At 41.2% G+C, this 13947-nt stretch overlaps 1 protein-coding gene across 1 annotated transcript in view; it reads left to right on the forward strand.

Moving 5' to 3' along the window:
- Positions 1–13947, forward strand: part of LOC122814921 (leukotriene A-4 hydrolase-like) — a 403509-nt gene that overhangs the window by 137637 nt on the left and 251925 nt on the right. The window contains exons 7-8 of the mRNA XM_044087185.1: positions 1234–1306; positions 3910–4050. Coding sequence (XP_043943120.1) covers positions 1234–1306; positions 3910–4050 — 214 coding nt within the window. The remainder of the gene's footprint in view (positions 1–1233; positions 1307–3909; positions 4051–13947) is intronic.

A 13947-nucleotide genomic window follows, 5' to 3' on the forward strand; every position in this document is an offset into this window, starting at 1 on the left:
ATGTGTATATATGTACATATATGCATGGATCTACTTTGTATAATCGGACCTAATAACATTGAGATGAGTACATCGCAAGTTTACATAAGCGAAACTGCATAATGCCGAAAGCTGTAAATTTGAAGCACCTATTGCACATGTCAGAAAGCATTCTTTTAAATGCAGATCGCGCAACGTTGATGAGAACAGATTCTACCATTAAAATGAACAACAACAAAAACAACAAAAAAAAATAATGTTGTCAACCTTTTGAACAAAGAAAACAAATGGAATGGAGATTGTGGTACAGTGAGGATTGGGAAATGTACCCTTTTTCCCACTGTAGTGTGATCTTTGAGTTGGTATATTTAATTAGCAGAGGGCTTGCCCCCCCCCCCCCCCGCAAAACCATTGATAAGGCTACATTTTTGTTTTCTTATTTCAGTTTAATTGTAGAATCTGTTCTTAAGAATGCAGCACAATCTGCATTCATAACGTGCAATAGGTGCTTCTATTTTACAACTTTTGGTGTTATGCAGTCTCACTTATGTAACCTTGTGATTTATTCATCTCAGTGTTATTAGGTTTGATGTTTTGGTTGTTCGACTATATAAAGTAGATCCATACATTCATGTGCACACACACACACACACACACACACACACACACACACACACACACACACACATTCTAAAATAAAATAAATACATGTATTTATATATTCTATTTATAGCATTCCTCATCACTGCTTATTTGTCCTTCTCCCTAAATGACAGGTAGTTAGGGAACTGAAGATAACAGAAAATTGCGATATTTTCTAAAATTTGTTTAAAAAGTATTTACCACTTTAATTGCAAGTGCGTTACATGGAACATTTACTTGTATCAATTTTGTTGCCTGAATGTATGCAACATTTATTTGTATCAGTTTCATTGCTTGATTTTAATTTAACTGCTTAGTTAATAATAGTCCATTTTCAGGTATAGACATAAGATTTAGAATACTTTTGAATGCTGTAAGGCAGCCTGTGAGTACCACTACACACCCCTGTATCAGTGACAGTACCGATCCAACACATTTACTGGGCTGAATGTTTTATAGCTAACATGATGGTGCTTTTGGCATATTGACTAATAAAATATTGCTATAAACTTGTTTCTATCAAGTCACTAGACAGACCAAGTGACACACTTATGGGGTAGTGTTTTTCTTGTATGTTATATAACTGTAGCTATTTATGTTTTTATTTTGCAGGAATATAGGTCCACGGAGTAGAGTGTGGTCTGAGAAGGAGGTTGTAGATAAAGCAGCCTATGAATTTGCAGAGGTTGGTAGTTACCTTTGAAAAATTGATTTGGTGCAATAAGTATAATATTATATTTTATTTTATTGTGTTAAAACTAGTGGATTGTTAGACAATTGCTTAATCCTAAGTTTTCCTATCACAGTTGTATGAGCATTATTGTTTGAGGGGGCTCCGTATTGAAGTACTGACACCCAAAACATCAAGTGCCGAAATTTAGAAAATGTAGAAAAAAAGACTGAAACTGAACCAGAAGAGCTAATGCTGAGCATCACATTTTTCTTCAAACTTTTTTCCCCCCAGGAGACAAACCTCCATACTCCCTAAACTTATCTGTAACAATTCCTAAATAGATACATTTTAGAGAAAATGGAATATTCAGAGAAACTGCAGTCTCATACTTTGTATATGTAATTCCAGGTTTTTGTTCTTACCTTCTCCATATTTTGGCACTCAAGTGTTCTGGGAGTTCAAATTTCAAATGGTTACCTTTTGAGAGTGTTAGCATGCATGATTATTTAATTCTTCCTCACATTGTAACATGCATTCTTCATTGCACGAGACAAACATTTCATCTTTCTTGCTGAAGAATTCTGGATTGCTCCAACTCACTTAAAAAGTTAATGGAACAACAGGTTTTGTGTCTGTGACGCCCCTGCACTGACCCAGTAATTGAGGAGCCTCGATCCTCACCACTGGCAACAGAGGTGGACGTATACAATGGGAGGATGACCAGTACACACACAGTAAAGTACAGTTTCCTTTAAGAGGTGACAGAGGTCACAGTCATCTGGGGCTGGTTTCTCCCACTTCTCCAGATCCCCAGTAAGACTCCCCACTGCAAGAGCTATAGGGTTGAGATCTCAGCTGAGTGGTCAAGCCAAAACCTCCAGCACCCTCTCTGTCCAACCGGTGCTTCGTGTCCCTGCCCAAGTAGCTGGCACACACACTTTAAGATTTGATTTATGTATAAACACACACTGCTGGGAAAGGCTGGCACAGGTTTACTATGCCCCTCCTGCCCAGACAATACGGTAGTTATCACTGCTACCAACCACTCTTTATCAGCTACTCCAAAGCCCTTACAAAGGGTGTGCAATCCTACTATATAATGTTATTATTAATCCAAATAGTAGGTTTGACCAAGCGCCAGGCTATTAGGAGTAGCTTGTACAGTGTCACCAAATGCATATGCGAGTACTCTTAAGAGCTTAAATATCAGCCACAAAGATAGGTTTAAATATATTTAATAATAAATAATAATAGAACAAAACAATACTCAGTCCACAAACAGTTACTTCCGAGTTCAAAATCGCAGGAAATATTTTAAAACAACATTGCAGGACAGTCTCAGATAAATACAGAAAGCATCTAACCTAATCTTTACTGTTTTCCTGTCTATATCTAAAAGAGATATTATGCCGTAAGTCTTACTTACAAGCAAGTGCAGATGTGATGATGAGTGGTTGTTTCCAGATCAAAGACAAAATAAAAAAATGCACAGTCTCTCTCTTGGAGAGAGTTCTTAAATTAATATCAGACATTACTACTGGGTTAGCCTGGATGATATCAGGGTTAGCCTGGATGATATCACTTTTTCTTACCTGACTTCAGTTCCCAGGCAAAACGGAAACTAATAGAATTTTAACATGTATGTGTGAGAAGTACATATCTCTCAAAAGTCTGCAGAACTTGGAAGTCGTAAAACAATAAAATGCTTTTACATTTGAAAGCTAGTAATTACTTCTGTTTCAAGGTGATACAAAAACTTCTACCCCCTAGACATTATGTCTGCTGCTGAACTGAAACTGAGAGATAACACAATAGTAAAACACTTTAATTTCAACTTATTTTCTTGAAGATGTGCAGGTTAACTCTGTATGTTCTATCTTCTACTATTAAATCATACATTTGCACAGGTATATAGTTTATATACATTTCTGTTCTTTTCCAGTAGGGTACACTGTGGACACATCTTTGAAGCTCAGTACTGTACAAACCCTGATCAACGCACACTTCTGCACCAGTAGTTTAATATACACATAACATACAGTTCTCTTACATTTGTAAGATAAGCATATGAGTCATGTTGATATACACAAGGGTTATTTACAAAATTCCAACCAGCTGGGCTGGCAGCATTTTGGTTTGTCACAGTGTCAACATGCATTTTCTGAAAAACAAGAAGCAAGAAACTCTGTGACAATAAAAAATAGAAAAAATGATGATGGACAGGGCAAAAATATTAGGCAAAAGAAGGGACAGTTGAGAGATATGGCCCAAGAAGATCACGGCCTCCAGGAGAAAGAACAGCAGAGTTTTAGCTAATATTTAACTGATTTTTCTGTATTGCAGTGACTTCAGAGTGATAAGTAAATAAAATAAGGACAAAAACATCTTGGCATGTGTTTGTTTGTGTTCTGTTTGATTGAAACTGTACAGCTTAAAGTATCAATATGTACAGGGTTTGTATATTTGCTGTTCAGTTTCCTGCAGTTGCAGAAAAGCAGCTTAGTCTCCAGTTGTGTAGTTTCAAGTAGATGTCCCAGATCTACTCCGAGTTTGTATGAAAATGAATGTATTAAAATGGGTAAGATACTTTGTTAATGGCTAATGTTGTTTTACAGACTGAGACTATGCTGAAGATTGCGGAGGACTTGGTGGGCCCATATGTATGGGGACAATATGACTTGCTGGTTCTTCCACCGTCCTTTCCATATGGAGGCATGGAAAACCCTTGTCTTACATATGTCACTCCAACATTGCTGGTAAGTGTTGCAAACTTTGATCAGCAGTTTCTGAATAACACTGTCTAATGCATAGTTTGCTTTATGAAATGGATGAGAAGAATCTGTTACCATTTCTAATTCTATTGTAATTGCCCACATTTTTTTCATTGCTCTCATTAAATTAAGAAATTCCTCACAGCCATCCCTTTCCTCCTGCTAGTGATGTAGCAGACTGCTACAGCATTTTCTGTTTGCTGTCAGAATGTTTGTAGTTTGTGTGTGTGTTAGCACGTGGCTGTCTTTATTTGCTGGCTAGATAGGTGTACCTTATCAACAATGGCTCTTGTACATAGTACAAGATATATCATGTTGGTATGAGGGCAGACTCAGTTACTTAGTGGAACATTTCTGTACATAAGTGAAGTGGTACTTAACTACCATGTAAAATCGATGTTTAACATTAGATGTAGATTAATAAAGTAAGTCATGACATAGCATGATGTATGAGTGCATGCATGAAGGGATATGGATATAATATAAATTATTTAAGAACAGAGAGCATTCATTCAGGTCAGAGTAATCAAACTGAAGTTTTGATTATTTTTTTCTTTGTGAGCAGGGGCTAAAGCCCCCCATTCCACATGCAGAGAAAGAACCCCTACACGCCATTTGTTACGCCCAACTCATGACCTGCCAAATCTCAGTGTAAGTTTTATAGAGCAACTTGATTAGAAATTTCACTTGTATAGGTAGTGGTGACCAAGCTGACTTTAAAGAATTGGTCTAAGTAAGTGACCAGCATCGAAAAATATGTTAGAGTTGAAAACTGCATCTGCAAGAGCACATCTGAAATTTACAAATCATCGTGGCTAGTGGTAGAGTGGCTGCATTGGTGCAGCGGTTAGCATTGTCGCCTCATAGCAAGAGGTTCTCCTGTTCGATTCTGTGCTGGAGCACCTTCTGTGTGGAGTCTGCATGTCCTTCCCACGGTTGAATGATGTCTAAAGACATGCAGGTAGGGGTGCATGCGTGAATAGGTGCACCTTCTTTGAAGGTTGGGCGTCGGGCTGGCAACTCAGCACCTAAAAAAAATCCACTGCCAATCATTAGTGGACTGGAGTTCCACTGTGGCGACCCCTAACCGGGAAAAGCCGAAAGACAGTTATTATCGTGGCTAGTGGTAGAGGAATCTCCCAACACAAGACAAGCGCTGCTGTGGTTACCTATCAGATGGCGCTCTCTCGCTTTCATCCTAGCCTTTGTTGGTTAGGCCTTATAGCTCAATAGTCTTAGGAAGCATGTTCAAGGTTTTGACCTGTAGATAAACAACATAAGAACATTGTGTCTTTTTCCTGAATGTTGTGGATTAATGATAACCTAAATAAAAGGAACCATGTTTTTACAGATATTTTATTTCACATTTCAGCACTGGGAGTGGTGTGGGGGCCATTTAATTTTACCTTGGCTTAGAAAGTGGCATCTCATTTATGTACATGTGTGCATCAGAAGTCATGTTTTACTTTACCAGGTACAGTAACCCATGTTAGACTTTTGGAAACCTGGTTATGGGTCAAGAGTATTACCTAATTAAAGAAGTGTATAACTTCCCATCTTTTACTTTTTTTGTGAATAGGATGTCAGTACTTCACACAAGACATAACCCTAAGTTGCTGTGCAGGTAAAGTGACTGATCTTGGCAATGTTTAGAGGTTCTTGTTATCCAACATGTACCAGATTTTATAAAAGCATTCTGAGCACAACAGCACGGCACAGGCATTTCCGCTAGGAATGCTTCTCCTATGCAGGATGTTAAGGTTCTGCAGGTGTTTGAGTAATTTAAAATTACCAGAAGATTAAGGCTGGAGGTAATTTAAAACTTGCATGCACTTTCCTGCACACTACCTGCTGGGGTCTGATTTAAATATTTGTATGTAATTTTGATAAAGCTCTACATTAGAGAATGAAAGCCCTTAACTTGACTTTTGATAAATTAATTAATTCCTTTTAAGCCTACGATGGTGGTTGTGGTGGTATTTTTGTTCATCTTCAAGCTAGTTGTCAGACTACCTCAGCAAGCCATTACACATTGATACATGTCAACCACAAGGTGGCACTTTCACTGCCAGTGAGATGGGTCCTTGCCCCACCAGGCTTGTATGGTCTTGCCTGAGGCCGTGAGTCCAGTCCCTTACCAGATCACAGTTGCCTTACTTCGTAAGTATGACTGGATCTCTTATAGCCCTATAAGCAAAGCAGATGTCACCTCTAAGGAGTCTGTATGAAATTGAGTATATAGAGAGAGAGCCTCCAGTTTTTCATGGTAGTTCATAGGTTTATAGGTAGGTACTAGGCTATCTGCCCGAAGGCATTTATAAGCCTAGCCAGAATGTGTTTGCCTTCGCTGCCCCCTTAGATTAGTTCCCTGTGCCTGTGTTCAGCAGAGCCACTGAAGTGATCCCCGGGGTAAACTTTCTGTTTCCCATCCACTCGTCAAGGTTTCTCTTGAAGAGTGTTAGCGAGGAGCTCTGCCTAATGTAGACTGGAATCTTGTTCCAAAGCATGGGAAGTCTCTGTGACAGGAATCTATCCCTCCAGCATGTCCTATTTATTGTTGTGGTGAGGTTTAGATCCCTAGAGCGTGTGGCTCGAGGGGATAAGCTTTTCTTTAAGTGGAGCATGTCCATCAGTTCTGAGTTGGACATGGCCTTGTATGTCAGGCAGAGATCACCTCTGAGTAGGCGGTATTCAACTGAGTACAGCTGGAGCTTCTTCAGTCGAGCTGCATAGGGCATCTGTTTGAGGCCAGTGATCCACTTGGTGAGGTACTTCTGTGGTCTTTCCAGCTGTTGCAGGTGTCTTGTAAGATACATCCCAAATGGGCCGTTGTACTCTATGATGGGTCTGATGAGTGATGAGTAGAGGAGCACAATGACTTATTTTGATCTGGATGCGAACCCTTTTGTGATAAGGTGGGCCACGTAGAAGGATTTTCTAACCATTTTGGCGATGTGATTATCAAAGGAGAGTTTACTATCTACTTGATTCCCCAGATCCCTTATTACGTCTTCCGTATTTAGGGGACTACCACCTATGTGGTAGTTTGTGGGTACTTTGTTTTTTCCAAAGGGGATGACTATGCACTTTTTAGCATTTAGCTTGAGGCCATGATTTTGACACCAGGTATCCGTCTCAGTGAGACCCTTTTGGAGGATGTCTGTGTCAGCCGGAGAGTCCGTTATAGCCCCTAGTTTGCAGTTGTCTGTGAACTTGTTCAGCCATAGTCCTCCTGTGCTTGCTTGTACCTCTGAGAAGTATATGCCAAACAGGAGGGGTCCTAGGACTGAGCCCTGGGGAATGCCACTTGTAACCTGTTTAGAGTCAGACCTAGCTCCCACAACTCTTACCATGTTGGTTCTGTCTGTGAGCCAGTTGACAACCCATCTTGTGACGTAGGGGTTTATGTTCAGGCTGGTGAGCTTGTCTATAATACCAGAATGGGGAATGGTGTCAAAGGCCTTTGCGAGGTCTAGGTAGGCTGTCTGTACCACCTTTCCCTCGTCTATAGACTTGGTAACTGTCTCAAAGAAGGTCCACCAGGTTTAGGAGGCATGATCTGCCCTTAACAAAGCCGAACTGGGTAGGGTCCAGTGTTTTGAGATTCCCAGTGTCTCTGTTAATGAGTTCCATGATGATGTGCTCCATAGCCTTGCATACCAAGCTAGTCAGGCTTATAGGGTGAAGTGGAGTGGAATAACCATTGCTGTGCGCCACTCTATGGGTACGTAACCATGAGGCTGAGTTTGAACAGTGTGTTTAGGTGAGGGGTTAGTTTGTCTCTGAGCACGTGTAGGACGCAGCCTGGGACACTGTCCAGTCCCATTGATGCTGTGTTTTTGGCTTTGGAGAGGGCTGTTTTAACCTGAGTGTCTGTGATTTCAGGAGCTCTGCATTCTTCTGGTATGGTTATGGGCTCTTTTGGGGGTGAGAGGGGGGGTCTTTCGAAACTCCTCTTGGATGATTTTATGAGGGATCGTAGTTTTTTGCTGATACTGATCAGGGATGTCTTCCCTTCTTAGGATTTTACTCTTTTCTGTACTAGTTTCCTCCTTCTATTGTATAGCTTGTTTATGGCAGGAGTCCACCATACTGGTTTCCTTTTCTTGGAGGAGTGAGTCTTGGTTTTGCTTGGGATAGCAAGATCCATGCATTCTTGTAGGTGCCCGTAGAATGCATTAGTAAAGGATTTTGCAGCTTGGACAATGTTATCCTTTAGCATGGGGGCTTTGAAACTTTCCACATCGGTCTTAAGTAACGTGAAGTTTGCTTTTGAAAAGTTTTTCATGGTGGTTTCCTTGTCCGGGAGTGGGGGCGGAATGTGGATATCCAAAGTGATTTGTTTATGGTCAAATCTAACCAGCGAGGGGTTGACCTCCGGTGTGGAGCACCGGTCGTCCATGTTGGTAATGACCAGGTCCAATATCTTGTCACCTCTGGTGGGAGTGTTGACCAGTTGATCCAGGGTGTTTGAGTTTATAAATTCTAGGAAATGTTGGGCAAGGGAGTTAGTACTTGAGTAGTTCTCCCAATTAATGTTTGGGTAATTGAAATCACCCAATATTAGGGTGTTTGGTAGGACCTTTATATTTCCCAGTGTTTCCAGAAGTGCAGAATGGGGGTTCTGGGACATGGTGGGTGATCTGTAGCAAACTGCAATTTGAATTGCAGTTTTGACCGTTGTTAGTTGCACGTGGATGATCTCTGAAGCATCGCGCTGTGCCACTAACCTGGAGGTGTGGATATCCTTAATCAATATGGATGCGCCCCCGCCTTTTGTATTTCGGTCTGGGTTCTGTGGCTGAAATGTATGGTTTGAGTTGTAGCCTGGTAGTGCTGGGGTGCTCTCTGGAGCCGTAAACTAGGTTTCTGTTACTGCACATATATCAATTTTCTCCATACTGAGGAGTGCCTTGAGTGTGTGCATTTTGAGGTTTAGCCTTCTGGCACTGAGTAGCATTACCCTCAGTTTTTTGTTACTTGTGCTATTTATGGCGGTGGGTTTGTCTTTTGAGCCTTGCCTAAGAAAGGCACTATAGGGGTGGCAAGAGCCTTGGCCAGTATTTGAAAGCCTAAGGTGACAGGTGCAAGCCGTCTCTATCGAAGCAGCGTGGCTTGTCGAGCATGCCCTCCCAGGCGGACTGACAGTGGATCCCCTTTGAATGACACCAGAAACTTAGCCAGTTGTTGAAATTGATAACTTTTTCTTTATACTGTGGTATCATTCTTGGTGAGGGCAGGATGGTCAGGGTCATACCAGCCTGGGCTACAAGATCAGAGAGCTCTTCCATGTCTCTTTTCATGTAGTCCAGGGAGGTATGGCTCAGGTCATTTACACCAACATGGACAATGACAGAGTTGTATTTGTACTTGTTTTGGAGTGACCTGAGTGCTTGTGTTATGTGGCGGTTCCTGGCACCCGACAGGCAGCTAACAATAACCTTCTCCTTATTCAACCTAGTGAGTAGGACATCAGTGTGCCTGACTACTGAGTCACCTATTACTAGTATGTTGGGTTTGTTATTTTGCCTTAAGGGCTGTGATTGCATGGCACACAGGTTTTGTGAAGTATGTGTTTCATGATTTCTGTTGGGGGGGGTGGAGGTTGCTTGGATGTCTGCTTTGGAGGTCTCTGTTGCTTTTTCAGATTTTTATTTAGAGCCTCCGAGTATGTTTTCATGTATTTATGTGTGTTTTTTGCCGGTGCTGGTTTAATGGGTCTGTGTGAGACTGGTGGTGTGATGCGAGTATTTCCCTTCTCCTCTTGACTGTCTGATCCAGGCTTGGGTTGAGAGAGCTTAGCCTCCAGATTGGCTGTATAATTGCATCTCTCACATGTATTAGTGTTTGGTGGTAGGAGGAGAGGGTTGTCTGTGTACATGAGGCAGTTGTAACATTGCCTCAAAATGCCCAGATTCACCAGTTGGACTGGAGAATACACCTGAAACTGCCCTTTGGACATGCCTGGATAGGTACAGCGAACTGTTTTACTGAATGGCTGGTAGGGTTGAATAGAGAGCCTTGTCCTTCTGTACAGTATAGGAAGGTCTAGTTCTAGGGTTTATAAGTGCTTGCTATGAGTTTTGAGCAAGTGCTGGGCTGAGAAATGAATGGCTTGAGTGCTTAATTTGAAAGTTCGCCTAGTTCCAAGGGAAAAATTGAAGAGGAGACTGTGGAGCCAGGAATAGTTATACCCCAGCTAACAGGCGCTGCCTGGCGTGCAAAACCGGGCAAATGTGGTATTTATAGCAGGGAAATGAAAGAGATAGAAATTAGCCCAAAATGGCCAAAAAACTACTAATTTCTGGGCTGAAACCACTCCTCCAGGGACAGAAAGGTTGCTCAAAGCTCCCCTCTCTCACAGGTGAACAGATAAACTTCCTTCTATCCAAGTAAGGTATGGGCAAACACAGAGATTTGTAACATAACCCTGAATTCAGCACTTAACCTGAAAACTGGACTATACTAGCTTAGAAAGGCGGGAAACCAGTATATATATATATATATATATATGTGTATATATATATATATATATATATATATATTTTTTTTTCAGAAAATAAAGCAGATACAATCAAAAAAACTCTTTAAATGCACAGAAAGGATACTTATTGTTATATATCTCAGATCAGAGTTTAGTCAGTGCCCCTAGTAATAAAGTAGGAAGAAACACAAATACAGTAAAAACAGATGAATAGAATGCATTTTTTTTACATGTATATAAAACAATAGAAAATGAACAACTGATTTAAACAAGTTACTCAATTAACCAGAAAAAAGCTCAAAACTGAGCCCTGCTCCAGCAGTCTTCAATCAAACCAGTTCTAACTGCACACTCCTGCTACTGGGGTGCAGGGGAACCTTCTCCAAAAAATGATAGACTGGGTCAGTGCTCAAGTTACACAAACAAAGCTAGATTTAGCAGGCCTGAATCTGGTCTATGCTGCAGCAACAAGGCCACCAATTTCAGAAAGAAACAGTTCAAATAAGCAGGCACAATAAGCCTGTGACCAGAAATTCCCAGCTCAGAAGGGCAGAATCCAGCCTCCCACAGCAGTGCAGACCACACCTACTTAATGTAAAAAAACTGGCCCAAAGCCCAAGTGCTTAAACCAGAACTAATATACTTTAGAACAGACACTAAGCCTTCAGTCAGCAACTCCCAACTCAGAAGGATGTAAGCTTCCTGTCCTGCCACAACAGTGCAGACCACAAACCTTCCTAATGTGAAACAACTGGTCTAACGCCCAAGTGTGTAATCCAAAGGCATAGAATAACAGTTACAATTGAATCGGCTACTAACAAGCAGTAATAAATGCAGCAGAATAAATGCTATTAAGTACTTTTAAGAACAGGCAGCAAAAGCAAAATAAGTAGTAAAGTAGGAAGAAACACAAACACAGTAAGCAAAGAATGAGCTAAAGACACTAGACTGGGAGGAGTGTCACAGATCAAGTAATACAGTAGGGGGTGGGCAGTTGCAAAGCCACCAAGTATAAAAAGAACACACCAATAGGGAGGACAGGGAAGAGGAAAAATCAACTCCGAGAAAAATTACACTTTCAACACAGATCAGAATCCAGCAAATGTGATCTAAATAAATCAAGCAAAAGCAATTAGAATACTGTAGAACTTTGGAAAGAAGTGCCAAAAATATATACTTATCAATTTATAGTTTGAGTTGTTTCAGTAGCACTCTCAGTTAGAACTCAGTTAGATTCAAGCAATGAATGCAGAGGCAACAAACAGGGAATCTTAATTATACTAGCAAGTCTTGAGACAATCGGATAAAACACACAAGTTGTTTGGCCAGTATTTAACAGAGCAGGATTAAGGGTGGGGGGGAAACAGCATTTTCCACTCAGAAAAATAACACTTTCAACACAGATCAGAAGCCAGCAAATATGATGTAAATAAATCAAGCAAAAGCAATTAGAATACTGTAGAACTTTGGAAAGAAGTGCCAAAAAATATATACTTATCAATTTATAGTTTGTTGTTTCAGTAGCACTCTGTCAGAACTCAATTAGATTCAAGCAATGAAAGTTCAGGTCTTTTAAGCCCATGATCTTTTTGGGTTCCTGTCAAATGATCGAACCGATAAAACGCATATGATTGACAGTTCAGTCTGTTCAACTGTTCTGACTGAGACTGCATTAAAGTAGGGATCAGGAAATTTGCTCTTTTCCGCACTGTATAAGTTCATAGGTGTTTACTAGGCTAATAGCCCTGGGGCTTTTACAAGCCTAGCCATAGGATTATCCTGGCATACTGCCACCCGACCTTAGATGTTATTCGTGTTTCACTGTTGCAGTCATTACATTTGGGTAATCCTGCTGGCAGGTTGTCCTCAGTCAGCCTGAAATCCAAAGTCTTGGGTCCTGTGTCGGCTACTGTCGCCTCTTCCCTGACGTCAGGGGTATAGAAGAAGCAGCCGACGCCATTTTCTTCAGTCTTTCTTGACACGCGGTGCCCGAAGTAGAAGCAGTTCGCAAGTGCCAGTCGGCTGACTCCTGAAATTTTCGTGTTTGAGTTTCAGAACCAAAGTCTTCAATAAAGCTAAGTGCTCCGTTGGGGAAAGTTTTTTCTTGCTCCAGACCGATGTCAGAAAAAGTTAATTGTATTACTTGTGGAAAGCAAATACCTCATAAGGATTTTTATTCTTACTGTATTCCTTGCGTAGGCCCTGATCACAACGTTTCTGGTTGTCAGTTTTGTGCTAGATTTAACCAACGCACTATTAAGCATCGGTATGATTTTGCTTTAAAGTATTTTGGTAGCTGGTTTAATTATCCAGAAATGTCGTCGGATAGCCATCCGACTACTGGAGTTTACAAAAAGCGCAAGGGAAAGGATAGAGAAAAACAACCGAGGATGAAGCTTCTCCTAAGCCACTCGCCGGTTCTCAGTGAGGCGCTTTCGCAGCCCCTGACACCCACTACGTGGAGTCTGCCATGCCACTGGGTACTCAAGGTATTGTAGCCTCGGACACTAATCCCTCAGATGGGTCCGGAGCTGCTGAGCAGGTTCCGGCTTCTGAGGGTGTATTCAGACCTCAACATTTTTATATTAAAAAGACAAAGACTACAGCACCTTCTAAAGCAAAGAAACAAACTCATGAGCCACGTGTACAGGCCTCTATGCCCAAAAGACAGATGATCAAAATGGCCGAAGACCTGATTACCTTGATCAGGGGATCCCATCCCCCTCCTGATAAGAGGCCTAGGCAAGACACTGACTGAATCTTCAGATCAGGTTTCTATTTCTTCTGATTCCTCTTCTGATCAGGGATATTCTTTACCCCCCTATGAGGATTCTGATGTGAAGAATCTATTCCTTCAGCATCCCCTCCTGAGGATTATTCCTTTGGAGAAACCTTGCTTACCATGAGGAAGCATTTTGACTGGGAAAGTCAAGATTTTTCAGAATCTAAAAAGAGGCTCAGGGATTTCCTTTTACTGCCTCAACACAGGCCTCTAGCCATTCCACCAGTGCTAGATCTTGTAGATAATGTGTTTTCGGAGTCTAGTTTGACCCCTGACTCTTTATCCCCAGCTCCTGTTAAGCCTGACAGATATTACAGGGTTCCTGACTTGCACAAATTTCTTTTTAAAATCCCTGCTGCTGATCCAGAAACTATTTCACAGGGTCCAAAGGGAGTTAAGGCCTCGGCTGCAAAAAAACCCAACCCCCTCTGACAGAGATTCAAGGACACTGCATAGATGGGGAAAAAGATTTGCACATCTGCAACTTTGGCTATAAGGGCCTTAAACTGTCAGTTTGATATGCTCAAGTATCAGCAACATCTCATGGGATTGCTTAAACAGGAAATGATGTCAAATTCTGAATGTGCTGAAAACAAGGAAATGCAGGAATTATTGC

The sequence above is a fragment of the Protopterus annectens genome, chromosome 11.part0 (assembly GCF_019279795.1).
Source record: "Protopterus annectens isolate FY-2018-M chromosome 11.part0, PAN1.0, whole genome shotgun sequence".
Classification (NCBI taxonomy): domain Eukaryota; kingdom Metazoa; phylum Chordata; order Ceratodontiformes; family Protopteridae; genus Protopterus; species Protopterus annectens.